General features: G+C 42.0%; 1 protein-coding gene across 3 annotated transcripts in view; it reads right to left on the bottom strand.

The window, feature by feature from the left end:
• The window catches only part of RBFOX2 (RNA binding fox-1 homolog 2), a 282,231-nt gene that overhangs the window by 56,972 nt on the left and 206,096 nt on the right, over nucleotides 1-19,163 (bottom strand). For all 3 annotated transcript variants that reach the window (XM_047066072.1, XM_047066071.1, XM_047066070.1), the window contains exon 3: nucleotides 2,553-2,777. In XM_047066072.1, coding sequence (XP_046922028.1) covers nucleotides 2,553-2,777 — 225 coding nt within the window. The remainder of the gene's footprint in view (nucleotides 1-2,552; nucleotides 2,778-19,163) is intronic.

Genomic DNA, 19,163 nt, shown 5'->3' on the forward strand with positions numbered 1-19,163 from the left:
TTAAATCAATGTTCTAAGGCTGCAACTCAACAGGCTTAGAAAAACCAAGAGCAGGGGCTCCTGGGTGGCTCAGTAGGCTAAGTGTCTGACTTCGGCTCGGGTCGTGACCTCATGGTTTGCGAATTCAAGCCTGTGTCAGGATTGTTCAATCCTGCTTCGGGTTCTGTCTCCCTCTCTCTCTGCTCCTCCCCCACTAGCACTCGGTCTCTCTGTCTCTCTCTGTCTCTCTCTCAAAAATGAATAAACATTAAAATTTTTTTAAAATAATAAAAACCAAGACCAAATCAAACTCAAAGCTAGTAGAAGGAAGGAAATAATGAAGATCAGAATGGATATCAATGAAATATCAAAGAGAAAGACAATAGATTTAAAAAAATCAATGAAATCAAAAGATGGTTTTCTGGAAAGATCTGCAAAATTAATAAACCTTAGCTAGACTGACCAAGAAAAAGAGAGGAGCCACAATTATCAAAATCAAGAATGAGAGAAGGGATATCAGTACAGATGCTATAGAAATTAAAAAGGATCATATGGATTTTTATAAATTATATTATAATTAAACCATGTATTTATAAATCTATAGATTATAATTATATATATATATATATATATATTATATCCAACAAAATAGACAATTTAGATGAAAAAGAAAAATTCCTAGAAAGTCACAAATTACTAAAATTGGTTTGACTCGCAATAGAAAATAAAAGTAAAAAGAGAAAAAGGACAGGTAACTAGTAAAAAACACATTCAGTAATTAAAATACCTTGATAAAGCCTCACATTTATATTTTATTTCTTCTTTGCACAGTTGTTCTGGTAAGTCTGTGAGTTCATCATCATTTGAAAATGATTTGGAAATGTGGCCAATATAGTGGCTGGTATATTCACAATTCTAGAACAAACGCTATGGAATCCTCATTTGTTACCCATCATGCTTATACCTCTCAAATAAATTGTCACTACAGTCCATTACTTATGAAGTATAAAATTATGTGCTTATATATAACTGATCAACACTAAAAAGACAACATGTTTTCAAGGAAAGAATGGGTTTCTTTGCGGTCTAATAGCTAATAAAGGGAAATAGAATTTGAAGGTGAAATCCATCCTTACGCAACAAAAGCTTCCATTCTAAGGTTCTTTATTGGGAAGTAAATCATATCAAGTGGTTTAAAGGCTGAATAAAGGTCTCCTGATAGTCTGAAACAGGAAGGGCAAAAAGAAATGTAAAAATTCGACATAGATATTTCTATCTAGGATATAGAACATTTTTATCTTTGGAGACAGACGACATAATCCCACAGACAATAAGACTTCCTTCCTGTATGTTGACATATATCTGATATATATCTCCTGGTTAATTTCTGACATTTCTTTTACTTTAGGAAGTTAGTGGTTAACAGGCGAAGTCAAAGAGGCAGGCTAGGGCCAGGGATTAGTAAACAAAGTACAGAGTGTGGATTTTATTCTAAGTATGTTAGGGAACTGTTAGAGTTAAGTTGGAAAATAACACTATTTGCATTAGAAAACAAAGCACTACGCTGGCTGTGATGTGGCAAAGGGAGAAGTTAGTTAGGGAGCAGTGACACAGGGAATATGTGATGAGGTCGGGAATAGTGTGGGGGCAATGAAGATACCTTACGTGAATTAAATTCTTTTAAATCTAACGGCCATTCTGAGGTAGGTACTACTGTCTTCATTTTCCAGGTACAGATACGTACTTGTCATCACTGAGAAAGCCAAAGCAGAAAGAGATTAAATAAAATTGTACTGCTAAGTAGGGCCCGCCTCAAACCTGGCATAAGAGCTGCTATCATAGACATTCTCCAGTTAAGGTACTAAGTTAAAGACAAGAGGCTGAAGTCAGAGAATGCTTCGAGTTACGGTTTCCGAGACCTGCAGACGGACTGGATGGAGACGTGAAAGAAAGAAACAGGGAAGACTCATGGGTGCTGCTTGAACAGCAAGATGAATCTAGTAGCATAATCATATAGAGAGAGAAGACACAAAATAAGAGGACGGGGGTCCTAGGATCCAGGCCTGGAGTGCTGTAACATCTCAAAATCGAACAGAGAAAGAGAAGCTGCAAGCAGCAGAGGGGACTGAGAGAGGACTTCCGGGGGGTAGGAGGGCAACAGGGAGTGTCTGGAGAGCCAAGAGCCTAGTGAGCATCTCCAGGAAGCGGGAGGTGGCCCCGTGCAGAACAGAGCTGCCGAGAGACCGTGTGGTACCACATGGGGGGCAGGGGGCCGCAAGGCGAACTGAAGCGAATGGGCGAAACTGACCAGAGCAGCGCCCCCCTCGTTGTGCCCTCGCCTTGCTGTGTTGTCTGTCCTGTCTCTTGACCGTAAGCTCCTGGGCAGTGGCTGCGAGCTAGGATTCTAAGTCCTCACCTTCTAGTTACGGTGCAGGGGGTAGGAGTGAATTGCATAAATGCCGTGTAGTGTCAGGCAGACGCTACCTTAACGCAAAGGGTTTGCTGGCCCGGCGATGCAGGCGAGGATTGCAACCTGACAGGCCCTCCTCCCTCCCCGCTCAGAGCTCCCTTACCGTGAGAGATCCATTCTGTGTGCTGGGGGAGCTGCTGCTCTGCTCCCCGTGGGCTTGCGTGCTCCCGTACAGCGTCAGGTTATGCTCACTGGTCTGGCCGGCATAGTCCTGAGTGTGTGGCACTCCGTATTCTGTGGGAATTCCATTCTGGGGAGGTGGCGGAAACGGGATGGTAGTAAAAGGCTGAACCATTGCGTCAGGAGTTGTTGTCGGCTCCTGGTTACCCTGAAACGAACAGGGGAAGAGAAAATAAGGAGAAAAAGTGACTCTAAATTCTCATTACATGATTCTTTTTTTTTTTAATTTTTTTTTTTAACGTTTATTCATTTTTGAGAGACAGAGACCGAGCGTGAGTAGGGGAGGGGCAGAGAGAGAGGGAGACCCAGAATCCGAAGCAGGCTCCAGGCTCTTAGCTGTCAGCACGGAGCCCGACGTGGGGCTCGAACCCACAAACCATGAGATCGTGACCTGAGCCGAAGTCGGACGCTTAACCGACTGAGCCACCCAGGCGCCTCATCATTATGTGATTATTTCTAAGGTGAGTACAAAATTCTCTGAATATTCTCTCTGCACTCCTACAGAGACGTATGCATGCAGACACATACACCCCACTTTGGCGAATCTGTGATTCCCAAACAGGCCCGTGACCATATTAAAGTTGATTAGTTACCAAAGAGCCAAAAATTTTCCTTGAAACCAAGTTTTTAAAAATGCCAGGAAATTTCTCACACAAGAAAAGGTGTAAGAGTTGAACTCAGTTTGGGCCATTAGTATTTTCTTCAGGACACTCTCTGTCCCTTTACAGTGATTCTCAGAGGAAAACAAACCAACTTCGTTCAATTACAATTCATAGCAATAGGCAGGGTGACATTATTAGTTAAATTCTCAAAACCAGACAACATAGGTCTCTAGGTTTTAAGAGCACAGAGTTCAGAGGAAAGTATATTATTAAAAAAAATACTGTTTGTATTTCAAGATAGGGATTTATTTAAGTCTTGGCTACTAGGTTAATAGTTTAAAATAAAGGTTCCTTAAATTATAAACACTAGAGATAGAAAAAAAAAAACCCCAGACAAAAAAATTTAAGAGTTCTTCATAATCACTGCCAGCTAAGGGTAACAGCACACCAAGAAACCTCTCCATGTGATAACCTTTCCCAGATGCTTACCTGGAATTCAGTGTGGTATCTGAAATATCAATCAAGTATGCAGGAACTACAGGGAATTGTTAGAAGGGGCTATTTTGGAGCTATGGCCCCCTCTCACTTCTAAGTTCAGATATAAAAGAGTTTGGATCTTGTAGGACAAATTTTGCGAAGGACCCATCCTCCCCACCCCCTTGACCTCCCATTCCATTCCATCAAAAGCAAAGCCTTTTTTTTTTTTTTTTTTTTTTTTTTACTGAACATACACAAGTCTGCAAAGTCTTAGGCCACTCTCCTGTAAGTAGCTGGCAGAGATGGACAAATGCTTCAACATGTCAGCACTTTGATAAGCTCCCCCCTTCCCCACCGTATTTTAAACATCATATCGTTAGGCAATCAAAGAAAATCTGGGTTTATGTCATTTGGTTTCCTCCTGCTTGTGAGCATCATTTCCATCAAGCAAGGGAGCAATTATTTCTCCTTCTCTCTCAGTCCCAACTATCCTTCTTTCCCCTCAGTTCAAGAGAGGATTCTCTACCCATGGAGAGCTGTAGGAAACGGAAACTTTCAGCAGCATTTTCTAAACATTATCGCAGGCTTTTGACATTAACCTGACGGCCATTAAACTCATACTATATCTCCAACAAAATGAATCCAAAGCTGCAGAAAGATCTCACGCTATTTTTAAAGAAAGGTTCAGCCATCGTTGCTACAATAAGTTCTTCTGCAAAATCCAACAGAACAAATGTACAAAGATAAATGGAGAAATACATGACCATGGATTGGAAAGCTTGACAGTCTTAAGATGACCATGTACCCCAAATCCCACAAACTCGCATCAGTGCACCCCAAGCCCCCACATCAATGAATGAAACAGAAGAGAATAGTACAGTCAGTATTAAAGCATCAAGTCAATTCAGTGGGAGAAAGGGAAGTCTTTTTCACAAATAAAAAAAGTTGAATACCCAATGGGGGGAAAACAAAACAAAACAAAACAAAACAAAACAGAACCTCAACTCATCCCATGTATACAAAAGTTAACTTGAAAGAGATAACAAACCTATATATGAGTGTTTTAAAACTTCTAGGGAAAAAAAAAAAAGAGGATAATCTTCACAGCTTTGCAATAAACAAAAACTTCCTGGGTCATAAAAAACAAGAATTACTGAAGAAAAAAATAGATACACTGAACACCGAAAATTTAAAACTTCTTGCTCCTTTGAAAGGTACCACTAAGATAATAAAGAGACAAGATGTAGACTGGGAGGCAACATTCGCAATACACTCAATTATCTGGCAAAGAACGCCTATGCAGAATCTACAAAGAATTGTTACAAATCGTAACAAAAAGAACAAAGCATGTTTTTGAAGATGGGTTAGTGACTTTAACAGACAACTTCCCACAAAATGATATCCCGATGGGCAGAAAATACATGAATGTGCGGCTCAACAGCATTAGTCATCAGGGATCTGAAATTAAAACCAAACAGGAGGCACCTGGGTGGCTCAGTTGGTTAAGTATCTCACTCTTGATCTTGGCTCAGGTCATGACCTTGCGGTTCACGGGATCGGTTTGTGGAATCGAGCCCTGCATCAGGTTCTGTGCTGACAATGCAGGGCCTGCTTGGGATTCTCTCTTTCCCTCTTTCTCTGCCCCTCCCCTGCTTGTGCTCTCTCCCTCTCCCTCCCAAAATAAGTAACCTTTAAAAACAAAAAAACCTGAGCTAGCATTTCGTGCCCACTGAAAACACGGAACGTTGATAAGGGTGTGGAACCACGAGAACTTTCATATGCCGCTTGCCAAAGTGTAAAACAGTATATCCGCTTGGTAGAACTGCTTTGCGGTTCTACTTTTTTATAAAGTTAAAATGCTTCTTGTATTTAACCAAAGGAAATAAAAGCATGTGTGTACAAAAACACTCGCACAAGTATGTTCATGGAAGCTTTATTCATAATAGCCCCAAACTGAAAAATGACTGTCTTGAAATCAATAGGAAAATGGATAAACAAACTGTGGTTGATTCACAAAATGGAATGTTACACAACACAAAAAGAATGAACTACTGACAGCAGGGATGGACCTGAAGGGCCCTGCTGAATGAGACACAAAATCTATCGTAACAGAAGCGAGAAACTAGTTTTCTCTTTTCTTGGTGGGGGGTGGGGGGGTGGGGAGAGTGTTGATGGACATCTAGTACTATGGAACATTCTAAGATGATGGAAAGGTTTTATTTCTTATTAAGGATGGTGGTCCCAAATTGTTAAAATTCATTAAACAGAACACTTGATAAGAATGTTATCACATTTGTTAATTATAACAAAGGAAAAACAAGACATAAAAAACCACCGGCAAACATTACATATTACATACACACACACATATAATTTTTAATGTGTACTTATTTTGAGAGTGAGACAGCATGAGTGAGGGAGAGGCAGAGAGAAGGAGAGAAAGAACCTTAAGCAGGCTCCATGCTGAGCATGGAACCCAGTGCAGGGCTCAACAGTGAGAATGGGACCTGAGCTGAAATCAAGGGTCAGATGCTTAACGGACTGAGCCACCCAGGCGCCCCAGCAAACATCACATTAAGCTGCGAAATACCAGTCATTATTAGAAATCACAGATAACTGCGCTGTCACTATTATTCCTTCTATATATAAAAGCAAGTACAAAATGGAGATCAAGATAATACAGAGACAAGTTACCCTTACAAATGTAACTATATACTTAGAAACACCAAAAGAACTAACTACAAACCAGCAGACCTAATAATAAAATTTTGTCACATTTATGCATAACTATTTTAAATCTTTTTTTTTTATTTTTTTTTTATTTTTATTTTTTATTTTTGGGACAGAGAGAGACAGAGCATGAACGGGGGAGGGGCAGAGAGAGGGAGACACAGAATCGGAAACAGGCTCCAGGCTCCGAGCCATCAGCCCAGAGCCTGACGCGGGGCTCGAACTCACGGACCGTGAGATCGTGACCTGGCTGAAGTCGGACGCTTAACCGACTGCGCCACCCAGGCGCCCCTATGCATAACTATTTTAAAACCAGCAGTGGCAGTTATTGAAAAGAGCAACAAAATGTGTAGTATAGAACACACGATGTAGGATGCAAAACAAGGCCTGAATAAATAGAAAGACACATTTTGTTTCTGGAGGAATGCTTAATATAAAAATGTTAATCCTTGCTGAAATAAAATGTATACCTAATGCCATTTTTAATCAGAAGCAAATGGTGTCTAGGGAAGAAAATAGGCCTAAATACTTTTCTATTTGGTACGTGAAACACTCCTAGGAAAGTTTAGAAAAGGAAAAACCATGAAGTGAGGCATGTTCTATCAGTATGTTAGGACTTGGCATAAAGCCACTGTGGCTCAACACTATGGGGGCGCCTGGGGGGGAGGCGGAGGCTCAGTTGGTTAAGCATCTGACTCGATTATCAGTTCAGTTCATGATCTCATGTTTGTGAGACTGAGCCCTGCATGGGGCTCTGGGCTGACAGCGCAGGGCCTGCTTGGGATTCTTTCTCTCCCTCCCCCGCTCCCCCCAATAAACAAACAAAACTTAAAAAAGAAACAGCAGTAAGAATATACACAGTGATCAACAGAACATGATAATCCTAAAACAGATTCAAGTTTCTACAGGAAATTAACAGAAGAGAAAAGTAGCACTTCACTCTGGTTGGGGGAAAACGGTTTATTTACCACATGGTATTTGTAAAAGTTGGCTATCCAAATGAGCACTTCACGGTGCCTAGTCCATACCAGAAAAATTCGAGAAGGAATAAAATCTAAGAGAACAATGAAAACTACGCAAATACAAGAAAACTTGAGAGCATAACTGGGGTCTGGGCGATTCTTAAATAAGGCAGGAAACCTAAAAACTAGGAAGGGGAAAAGAAAAAAAAAGACATGTGGCTGTGTAAGTTAGGAAGGAAAGGAGAAGGGAAGGGGGGAGAAATGGGCTTTAAAGTCAAAAGGAAAACCAACCAGGGAGAAAAGAACTGCCACAGACGAGACAGACAAGGGGTTGTCATCACTAACGTAAGAATAGGCTACACAAATTCAGAAACACACCTGACAACAGAAAATGAGGCAAAGACTATACCTGAACAATTCACAGAAGATGAAATGTTTAATCGCAAATGACTGGTACCATCAAAATGTTCAATTTCACTAACAAATGGAAACACATAGTAACAGCAAAACAAGTCCAATTTTGATTAGTCATCTAATCAATAAAAAAAAAAACTGAACAGTTTTATTTATTTTATTTTTTTTTTTAATTTTTTTTTTTTTCAACGTTTATTTATTTTTGGGACAGAGAGAGACAGAGCATGAACGGGGGAGGGGCAGAGAGAGAGGGAGACACAGAATCGGAAACAGGCTCCAGGCTCCGAGCCATCAGCCCAGAGCCCGATGCGGGGCTCGAACTCACGGACCGCGAGATCGTGACCTGGCTGAAGTCGGACGCTTAACCGACTGCGCCACCCAGGCGCCCCTGAACAGTTTTATTGAGGTGTAAGTGACATACACAACAAACCGCATCTATTTATTTGTACCGTGAGCCTTGACAATTACAACCCAAGTGCACCCATGAAATCATCATCATCTTCAAAACAGGAAGCATATCTACTCCAAATCTCCTCAGGCTCCTAATAATAAACAGGTATTACATTTGTAATGAAGCCTACAAAAGTCTTCTTTTTTAACTTTTTTTTTTAATGTTTATTTATTTTTGACAGAGAGAGAGACAGAATGTGAGGGGGCGAGGGGGAGAGAGAGAGGGAGACACAGAATCCGAAGCGGGCTCCAGGCTCCGAGCTGTCAGCACGGAGCCCGACGCGGGGCTCGAACTCACAGACCACGAGATTGTGACCTGAGCCGAAGCCGGACGCTCAACCGACTGAGCCACCCAGGTGCCCCGTTTTTTTTAATATAAAAGAGAATGACATGAAAAATGGTATCAGTAAGAGGAAGCCGAAATGCTAAAGCACTGAATTACTGTGCTATCCTCAAGAAAATGGTAGTGACATTATCTAGAGACAAAAATGTATCACGGTCTTTCACTTCAAAGTTATAAGGCATCAAAATTCAGCTGTCTCCAGTGTCCAAGAACCATTTCTAAGTGGTATTAAGGAATGCTTTACGTAAAAATCTTCCCTTTGTTTAGTTTTTAGAAATTATGCTAGGAAAACCTTGAATTTTTACCTATAATTTTCCAGGGAAAAGGTGTGTCTTTGTCACCCATCACCATAGAAGTTCTTTTCATTATTTCTATCTAGGCTGGGGTATTATACACGACTTCTCCTCAGCTCTCCTGGGTGTCCGAAGAGAGAAATAAAATAACCCTCTCCCTTCGTCAAGTTCCACAGGGCCGTATCCATATCTACCTACCCACCTGCCTGCCCGTTGCATGAGGCACACTGCTTCCAATTTTTTCTAAATTTTTTATTTTTTATTTATTTATTTATTTATTTATTTATTTATTTATTTATTTTTTATTATTTTTTTTTTTAAATTTTTTTTTTCAACGTTTATTTATTTTTGGGACAGAGAGAGACAGAGCATGAACGGGGGAGGGGCAGAGAGAGAGGGAGACACAGAATCAGAAACAGGCTCCAGGCTCCGAGCCATCAGCCCAGAGCCTGACGCGGGGCTCGAACTCCTGGACCGCGAGATCGTGACCTGGCTGAAGTCGGACGCTTAACCGACTGCGCCACCCAGGCGCCCCTTTATTTATTTTTTAAACGTTTATTTACTTTTGAGACAGAGAGAGACAGAGCATGAACGGGGGAGGAGCAGAGAGAGAGGGAGACACAGAATCGGAAGCAGGCTCCAGGCTCTGAGCCGTCAGCCCAGAGCCCGACGCTGGGCTTGAACTCACGGACTGCGAGATCGTGACCCGAGCTGAAGTCGGACGCTTAACCGACTGAGCCACCCAGGCGCCCCGCTAAATTTTTTAATTTATTTCTGAGAGAGACAGCGAGCGAGCATGTGCAAGCAGGGGAGGGGCAGAGAGAAGGGGAGACACAGAATCCGAAGCAGGCTCCAGGCTCTGAGCTGTCAGCACAGGGCCCGACACGGGGCTCGAACGCCTGAACTGCGAGATGATGACCGGAGCCAAAGTCGGACACTTAATCGACTGAGCCGCCCAGACGCCCATGAAGCATGCTGCTTCAGAAGCCCTCATAGGATGTACTGGCCTAAAGTCAGATATGAAAGACACAAATTCACATTCAGGTAGACTGGTGAACGTAAGAGAGTAAAGACCACCAAAGGTGTCTGTAGATCTACACTCCAACTCCAGGCATAAATACAATCTTACCGTATGCAAGAAGGGTCTACTCAATAATCGGTAAGGTTAAAAGACAGTCTCCCGGTTATGATTAACATGGCAAAGGGGACTCGCTTTCCTCGCTCAGAGGTAGCTCCTTGTAGACTCACCTGCTCTGGCCTCCAGTCTCCACCCCCCCCAGCCCTGCTGGGAGTGAGGTACCCGCACACCAGTTCACAGTATTGACTCTCCCACGGGGGCAGGCCTTACAAAGCTGGCCCAGTCAACTGAATAGCCACATCGATTAGCAGTGGGGGCTAGGGGAAGAAAGGTAAAAACATTTTATAGGATCTACGTGCACCCTTGGCACTATGTGTTTCAAAGAAAATACGAGGCAGGCGGAGGCTGAGCGGTTTCCTGAAAAAAGGGGAAATGTAAGTCTTTGCTAAAAGGTCAAAAAGAAACTCTCAGTAGATTATTTTGCTCCTTATAGGAAGGTCTTTTATTTTTGTGGAAAGAAAAACACATTAGGTTTATATGCTAAGGGAATGAAATTGGAATAGGAGTGATTCTGCATTTTATTTCATACACTCTACAATGTCTGAAAGTCTCCCCAAGTATTTATTACTACTACTACTATAAATGTTAAATGGTTTCAGATTTCTATTAAATTTCCAGGCTATATTCCAAGGTTATAAGTTCAAAAGCGAAGTACTTTGGCCTCTGGGCAAACTATGAGATAATAGTTCACATGATCATTTCTAGGCAAGAATTTACCTCTATGTTTAATATGAAAATGTTTTGTTTTTAAAATCATAGGCTAATCATAGGCTTAGGTGTATGTCAGCTGAGAAAATGAATTATTAACTCTTACGCTCTACAAAACTAGACATGATTTCTCTTCTCCCTCATGTGGCAGTCTATAAATTTTCCCTTTCACAAGACAGACAACAAAGAGTACTATATGCAAGTCAGGTTTCTATCTCACTTAACAAGAATCTAATAAAGATTTCATTTTAAAGCCCCTTTCTTCCCTAGAATATAAATTCTGACTTTTGTGAAAGATGAGAAGAAAAAACAAACTGTACTCCCTTTCAGTCCTTCGCACTGTCTCCCAGGGTAACGAAAGTTCCCTGAGAGCAGGTCTGCCAGCCCACCAAGAGGAGCACGCAACTTCAGGATTCGCTGTTCTGTGTGCCGCGGGTATTCCAGTCTGCTGATTTCACACCTCCCTCACGTCCATGCTCCAATGTCAGCTTTCCTGACCGCTCTATTGAAACTCTCGACCCCGATTACTGTCTTCTCATCTATAATAATACTGCATTTATTTCGTCTCCTCTGTTGGAATGTAAGTGAGAGGTTTTGCCTGTTCGGCCCACCGATGCATCCCCAGCACCGAAAACGACGTCTGGCATGGAGCCTCACGGCACTACTCTTACTTAAGGGGTTTGCATGAGCAGAATAATAAAACCGAACATCCAAGATGAAGAGTGGTCCCCAATTTGTAGAAGGCTAACCATGAGGACAGAAAGAACAGGTTACATCGAATCCTAATACCACATGAATTTAGTACAGGAATGAACAGGAAATTATAAACAAAGCAATTCTTTGGTTAACTGGCCTTCCCATCAGCAACATAATTTACAACAATACTAAAAAGTGAGATCTTCCAAATTTTCAAACAAAGCTATCTGCATTTCTAACGCTCTGGTTTAAAAAGTAAGAAGACACAAATGAGTGACAAAGCTGCTTTTCTAAAGTTATTTTTATTTTCTAAAAGCTGTTTATTTATTTAGGAAGTGTGAGTGGGGGAGGGGCAAAGGGAGACAGAGAGAGAATCCCAAGCCTGCTGCTTGGATTCTGCCCGTCCCCTGTGTGTGCACTCACTCCCTCTCTAAATAAATAAATAAATAAATAAATAAATAAATAAATAAATAAATAAAATACTTTAAAGCTATTTTTAAATCGGAGGAGGAGTAGGGGCGCCTGGGTGGCGCAGTCGGTTAAGCGTCCGACTTCAGCCAGGTCACGATCTCGCGGTCCGTGAGTTCGAGCCCCGCGTCGGGCTCTGGGCTGATGGCTCAGAGCCTGGAGCCTGTTTCCGATTCTGTGTCTCCCTCTCTCTCTGCCCCTCCCCCGTTCATGCTCTGTCTCTCTCTGTCCCAAAAATAAATAAACCTTGAAAAAAAAAAAAAAAATTTAAATCGGAGGAGGAGGAGACGAGGAGGAAGAAGGAGAAGAAGAAAAAGAAAAACCCTGAAGAGACCTACGTGAAACAGATAAATTTGGGATATAACATTATTTCATATTCAATAATCATTCAACAAACCAATTCGATACCCTGTGATCTCACTGTTGTTTTACTACCTACACAAAAGTTTAAGGAGAGATATAGTAAGAGGACAGAAAACAGTATTTTACTTCACATAGAATTCAGGCCAGTGCGACTCAACACTTTTTAGGGTGGCATCTCTGATTAAAGCTCAAGGTGATGCCCAGAAAGGAAGGTAAGGGATATAGTGACTGATGACAGTGTTTTCAATGTATTATTCCCCAATACAAATTTGTTTACTCCATTACTTAAACACTACTTAAAATATTATCAAATCCACCTGAGACCCAATAAAAGCCACATTTCACCAAGAGCAATGCTGAAGTGTATGGTTAGAACATAATTTGAATCTCAGCTTTGCCACTTACTATAGCTGTAAACACTTAAATATGTTGTTACCTAACTTCCCTGCACTTCAGCTTCTTCATTTATACATTTTTTTAATGTTTATTTATTTTTGAAAGAGAGAGAGAGACAGAGTGTGAGCGGGGGAAGGGCAGAGAGGGAGACACAGAATCCAAAGCAGGCTGCAGGGTCCGAGCTATCAGCACAGAGCCCGATGTGGGGCTCGAACCCATGAACTGCGAGATCATCACCTGAGCTGAAGGTGGATGCTTAACTGACTGAGCCACCCAGGCGGCCCCCAGTTTCTTCACTGATAAAATAGCGATGTTAGTGCCACACCTTGTTGTAAAGAATTGGTAAGATAAAATGTGAAGCTGGGGTGCCTGGGTGGCTCGGTCAGTTGAGCCCCCGACTTCGGCTCAGGTCATGATCTTGCGGTTTGCGGGTTCGAGCCCCACGTCGGGCTCTGTGCTGACAGCTGGGAGCCTAGAGCCTGTTTTGGATTCCGTGTCTCCCTCTCTCTCTGCCCTCCCCCGCTTGTGCTCTCTCTCTCAAAAATAAACGCTAAAAAAAATCTGTTTTAAAAGGGAGATCTTTCCATTATTCTCCTTTTACAGACCAAGAAACCAACGGTTAAAAGCGTTAAGTGTTTTACCAAAAAGCCACTTAGCTAATACGTGGCATAAGCAGACTCAGATCCAAACCAATTCTAGGGCTGGTGCTGCTAGTCACTGAGCCCTGTGGTGTCTCCAGCGGGGTCCTCTTTCTCGCGGGCATGTCATACACAGCTCCCATCCATTAATCCTGTGTTGCAATGAGTCTGGACTTCTACATTCCCCAAATACGGTGCTTTCCCAAATCTCAGCCAGACTGCTATAGCAGGGATCAGTGCTGGTCCCCATGCGGTATCCCCTACCAAGAGGATTCATGCCTAACGAGAATGTAGCCGGACATCAAGGATCACCTCAAATAATCCCTTCTCCACGAAGCTATCCCTAGAAAGGAAGTACGACATAAAGCGCGGGTCAGCAGACTTTTTCTATAAAAAGCCGGATAGTATTTTAGGCCTTGCAGGCTGCCTGATTTCTGATGCAACTAACTACAGGACTCCACTGTTACAATGCAAAAGCAGCTGTAGACAGTATGTAAATGAGCAAGTACGGCTGTGTTCCAGAAAAACTTTACTGATGGGCACCGAAACATAAATTTCATCTAATTCTCACATCTCAAAATATTCTTCTTCTTTTGACTTTTTTTTTTCTACCCATTTAAAAATGTAAAAATCATTCTTAGTTCAGGAGCCTTACAAAAACACGCAGCGGGCCAGGTCTGGCCTGTAGGCCATAGTTTTTGGACCTCTGGTGTAAAGGAAACAGATTAAGGTTTAGAGCCAAATGAACCTGGGGTTGAATCCTGACTTGGTAACCTGTTAGTTGTGTAGCTTTGAACAAGAAACTAAGCCCCGGTTTTGTCACCTGCAACACAGACGTGACCGCCATCTACTGTGAGGCTAACACAAGACAAAGGACCCTGAGCAGACTTTTAGCAAGTGTTGCACCCCCATTTCCAGTCAGGAGAATTTCCCTCCTCTCCTGTATTCCCATAGCACTTGGCTTGCACTACAAATGTGTACAAGATATTTAAATTCAAAGCCTTATACTTATCTCGGTAAGTGCCTTATCTCTCCTATTAAAAGCTTCTTTATGATGAGTGGCGACTGTTTTGTACACTGTAGAATCCCATACCGGGCCTAATAAATATTAAGCAATAAACAAAAATTTTAAATAAAGGATTAAGATGGGAAGTCACACACAGGCACACTACACTAGCAAACTGCTTCGCTTGGCTAGAGTAGAGAGTGTAACTAATGAAGGATAACATATAATGAAACAAATGTTGTCTTGGGTTGATATCAAATTGGAGAAGAATGTTGGGGTAGGAAGAGAGAAATGGTAGAGTACCTTTAGGAGAGAAAAGAAATCAACATTTATGTGCTAGTGCTTTAGATTCACGATTTCCTTCAATCTCACAAACACAAAAGCTAAGAAGGACGTCTTTCACAGGGCGCCTGGGGGGCTCAGTCGGTTAAACATACGACTTCGGCTCAGGTCAGGATCTCATGGTTCATGGGTTCAAGCCCCACATAGGACTCTGTGTGGACAGCTCAGAGGCTGGAGCCTGCTTCGGATTCTGTATCTCCCTCTCTCTCTGCCCCTCACCCCCCCCCCCCCGCCCCCCACTCTCAAAAATAAAGACGAAACATTAATTAAAAAAAAAAAATTAAAAAAAAAAAAAAAAAAAAGAATGACGTCTTTCTCCTTTCAATCACATGGAGTACCAGAGGTGATACATTACCATACATGGTCTTCTGGTATACAGTGTGAACTCTGCTAAATGTTTTAACTCTAAAATCAAATACACAATCACAGCAAACGGTTCCTGTCACACAGAAAAAATGTATAACCCAGGGGCCAAGTCTCAACCCCTTTATCCGTCTATTCCCTCACCCACAGCAATCTGAGAGCTTTGATTGCTACCTACCTACGGGTGACTTCCAACTATTTTTGGGTCCAACCATGTCCTCTCTCCCATGCTGTCATGGGATGCAGAGTAAAAACAAAAAAGAGCATGAGCCTGAAAGACAGACCTGAGTTAAAATCCCAATCATACCATTACCAGGTACAGACGAATTACGCAAGCCTTTCAGGTCTGCTTCTTTAGCTGCAAAATGGACTGTTTACCATAGAGGCTGTGGCACAGACGCAAAGAGAGTAAGTGAAACTATGAATACAGTGCCAGACGTCCAGCTCGATCGTACCCTGCATCCGGTTCTTCCGGGGGGCACTCCTCCTCCTCAGATCCCATCCTTCTGCCCTCCGTGTCCCACTTACACTGCAAATTCTGTGTGTCTAAAAAGTGAGTTTATTACGGTCTTTTCTTATTTCTGCTGGTTGAGTTAATCATGTTCCCAGTCTAAAAGGCCTACTTGGAACCTCTCCCTTATCCTTTCTGATGTTTTGCTCTATAGTGAGTATCCCAACATCCAAATCTGTTCGGTACGGACAGTTTTAACTAGTATTCCTTGGTAATGAAGAGCCATCAAAATAGGAGAATAGCAGAGTTGTAGCTCATGTAATGATAACAGGATGTGGGATATACTTGGGGGTTGGCAATTAGGGGGCAGAAATAAGGAGGTGTTTGTAGCATACTGGAGAAGATGTGAACCTAAGCAGGGTAATGGGGCCAAGAAAACAGAGTCAAAAGCTGCTGTGGGGGAATTTAAGGAACGTGGCAACCAACCAGTTATAGGCAATAGGCAGAACAAGATGGCTTTTTAAGATTTATAGTTGCAGACTCACTATTCAGGACCCACTCACCCACGCACTTTCATCAGTACTTGAAAGAAAAGTTTTCTCATTATTCACAAGTCACACTGCTTGGGGTAAACGAGTCTATGTTGTTATTGTTTCTTAAATATATTCTCTGTTATATGGAGTTATTCTGAGTATTACTTGAATCCGTTATTTACTGACATTTAAGCACCTACAACATCCTAGTCTTTAACATCAGGGGGAGGGGAGGCACAAGGGCAAAAATAAGATTTTGCTTTTTTTTTTTTTTAAGTTTATTTATTTTGGGGGGGAGGGGCAGAGAGAGGGAGAGAGAGACACAATCCCAAGCAGGTTCCATATTGTCACTGGGGCTCGATCTCACAAACTGTGAGATCATGACCTGAGTTGAAATCAAGAGTCAGACACTTAACTGACTAAGACCCCCCAGGCGCCCCAGATTTTCTTTTGTAGGACCAAATTTAAAAGGTGAGACAGGCATTTAAACTAATAATTACATCAACATTATTTGTGCTATAGAGCTAAGCATAAAGTACTTTAAGAGAACACAGAAAGAGTGGTCCCAAATAGAATTGTTTGCCTTAACTGTTGTAGGATAATTAAAGTCCATGGAATCTTGGAGAAAGAAGAGTATTTTTGTTTATACCTTCCCATTTCTTTTTCTTTTTAATTTTATCTTAGAGAGAGAAAAGTGTACGCATGTTTGTGTTGCACACGCACGAGCAGGGGTGAAGGGCAGAGGGAGGAAGAGAGAGAATCTCAAGCAGGCTCCCCACCCAGTGCAGAGGGGGGCTCAATCCCACAACCCTGGGATCACGACCGGAGCCAATCAACAGATGGACACTCGACGAACTAAGGCACTCAGCCGCTCCTTCCCATTTATTTCCCAGCCTCATCCTCATTTTTTCACTTTGGTAATCTCAAGTCCCACTTCTATACTTGATCTGCTATCTGCTGCTTCTAAGCAACCGGCTGCAAATCCTATCGCAAGAGAAAAGTTTCCCAATTCCTGTATTATATCTATGATCAGAATGAATCGCTGAAAGAAAGGGATCAATATGCGTTTATTTATACCTTCACAACAATGATCATTTTGTTATTTAGGTAGAGGATCTTCTCACCAGTTTATCGTCCTGGCCAGGGTCACTTACCATTTTCGTCATGCTGTAGGAAAAATGGAAATTAATTCTCTAGCTTTGTAACCAAAAGAAAATACTTTTGCCTTGAAGTATTTTTTTTTTAAACGTTTATTTTTGAAAGACAGAATACAGCATGAGCAGGGGAGGGGCAGAGAGAGGGAGACACAGAATCCGAAGCAGGCTCCAGGCTCTGAGCAGTCAGCACAGAGCCTGACGCGGGGCTCGAACCCATGAACTATGAGATCATGACCTCAGGCAAAGTCAGATGCTTAACCGACTGAGCCACCCAGGCGCCCCTGCCTTCAAGCATTTTACAAATTAGATAATTCGTACCCCCTAGGATTTGCCTGGATAGGCTCAGATCTCAAACCCTACCTGCCTCTGTAAAAAAGGGTTTATAAAAAGCACTCAGCTGATAGAGCCTAAGAAAAGGCCGGCCATTCTTCTCAGACCCTGTCCCAAAAGCCGGGGTGCCCGCCTGATGTCTGTGACCCTCTCACAGAAAGATAAAAAACAGAACGCTGGATTTAAGATCAAGAATCAACTAAAGTAATTTATAAACCTCTGTAGAAGAACGATAGGCTAAGAAGACCTCGAGAAAGAAAATGAACGGATATGCACAAAGACAAAACAACACACATTTACCAGACATTCAGTGAAGTTCATTCTAGGGTCTTCATTTACCCCCACACTTAAAACTGGGCCGCCCCAAATCTCTGCCCTTTGGTATTTGAAATAACTCTGTATTGAACACAAACGTCCCCCTCTGCCAATCTAAAAACAGTGAGGTCATTATACTATTCCTGCCTCCTTTTGTTCTTCAAACTACCATAATAACCTGGAGGGAGGGCTGTGAAACAGAAGTGTTTCCATTTCTCCTGTCAGCAGTGTTTCACCCTCTGAACACCTGGAGCTGAAAATATTAGTATCTAACAGTCCCGAAAATATTTCTGATAGCAAAACAAGTTAGATAAAAGTCACGTGTTTTCTCTTTGACAGTGAATATAAATCATACCCAGAGCCATGACATGTCAGACAATCTGCAGGTAGATCTAGAACTGGAAGGAAAAGCCTACACAGGGAGACTCCCTGCAGCCTCTAGTTTGTGAGTTCAAGATCAGTTCAAACGGTTCATTCTTCATTTGGTTGTCCGTGACTGAGTAGATGGCTGGGATCCAGAGGAAATTCACAAGAACAGATTTAATGACTGCGTCATAATGATTATAGTAGTAAAAGGCCCATCACTGACTAAAACATTAAATTTAAGGGAAAGTATTATCTGATTCCAAGAAAATAGTCTAGGGACACATCTATTCCTGCTAAAGTCTCAGTAAGATCACTAACTCACGCAGTATGGACCCCCTCCTCTATACTGTGCCACGCACACCCACAGACTCATCTTTGACCTGGCTCCTTGAGAGTGAAGATTCCCACATTTAATTGTGCATAATGATCACCCCGGGAACATTTTTTTCTTGAGATCAAGATCCTTCCCCCCACAGATTATGATTCAGTGTGTTGTATCAGGGCCCTGGTACTCCAGGTACAGGTGGTTTGGGAAACGCTGAGAGGCTTTGCTGGCATGATGAGAATTAGGGTGACAGTAGGTGCTGCTAGAAAACGCCCTTAGCGGCTACACTTCTAGAAGAAGGGCAGAGATTAGGGAGGGAGGAAGTGCTGAGAGGAAGGTAGTAGTGGCCATAAATGTAAATTACCTCAAAGTAGAGGGATCTTCTTATATGGAACCTACAGATAAGAGAATAAAAACTAGTTTTTTTTTTTTTTTTTTTTTTTTAATGCAAACCTACTGAAATGGAAGCCTAACAATGGTTCCTTCTTTTACAGTAGTTTTAACCAAAGGGCAGATGGAGTGCAGGAGGGGACCAAGTGCAATCCTGAGCCCTTGCAAAGAATAAATAAAAATAAAACAGGAAATACAATATATTGTACATTCATGTTTACAATAAAAATAATTTAGAGGATCTAGCATATGCAAGTCTAAGGACAGGTATAGGCTTT

The sequence above is a fragment of the Lynx rufus genome, unplaced genomic scaffold (genome assembly GCF_022079265.1).
Source record: "Lynx rufus isolate CCGP_SWC_20201006 ecotype Redwood Valley unplaced genomic scaffold, mLynRuf1.p SCAF_7, whole genome shotgun sequence".
NCBI lineage: Eukaryota > Metazoa > Chordata > Mammalia > Carnivora > Felidae > Lynx > Lynx rufus.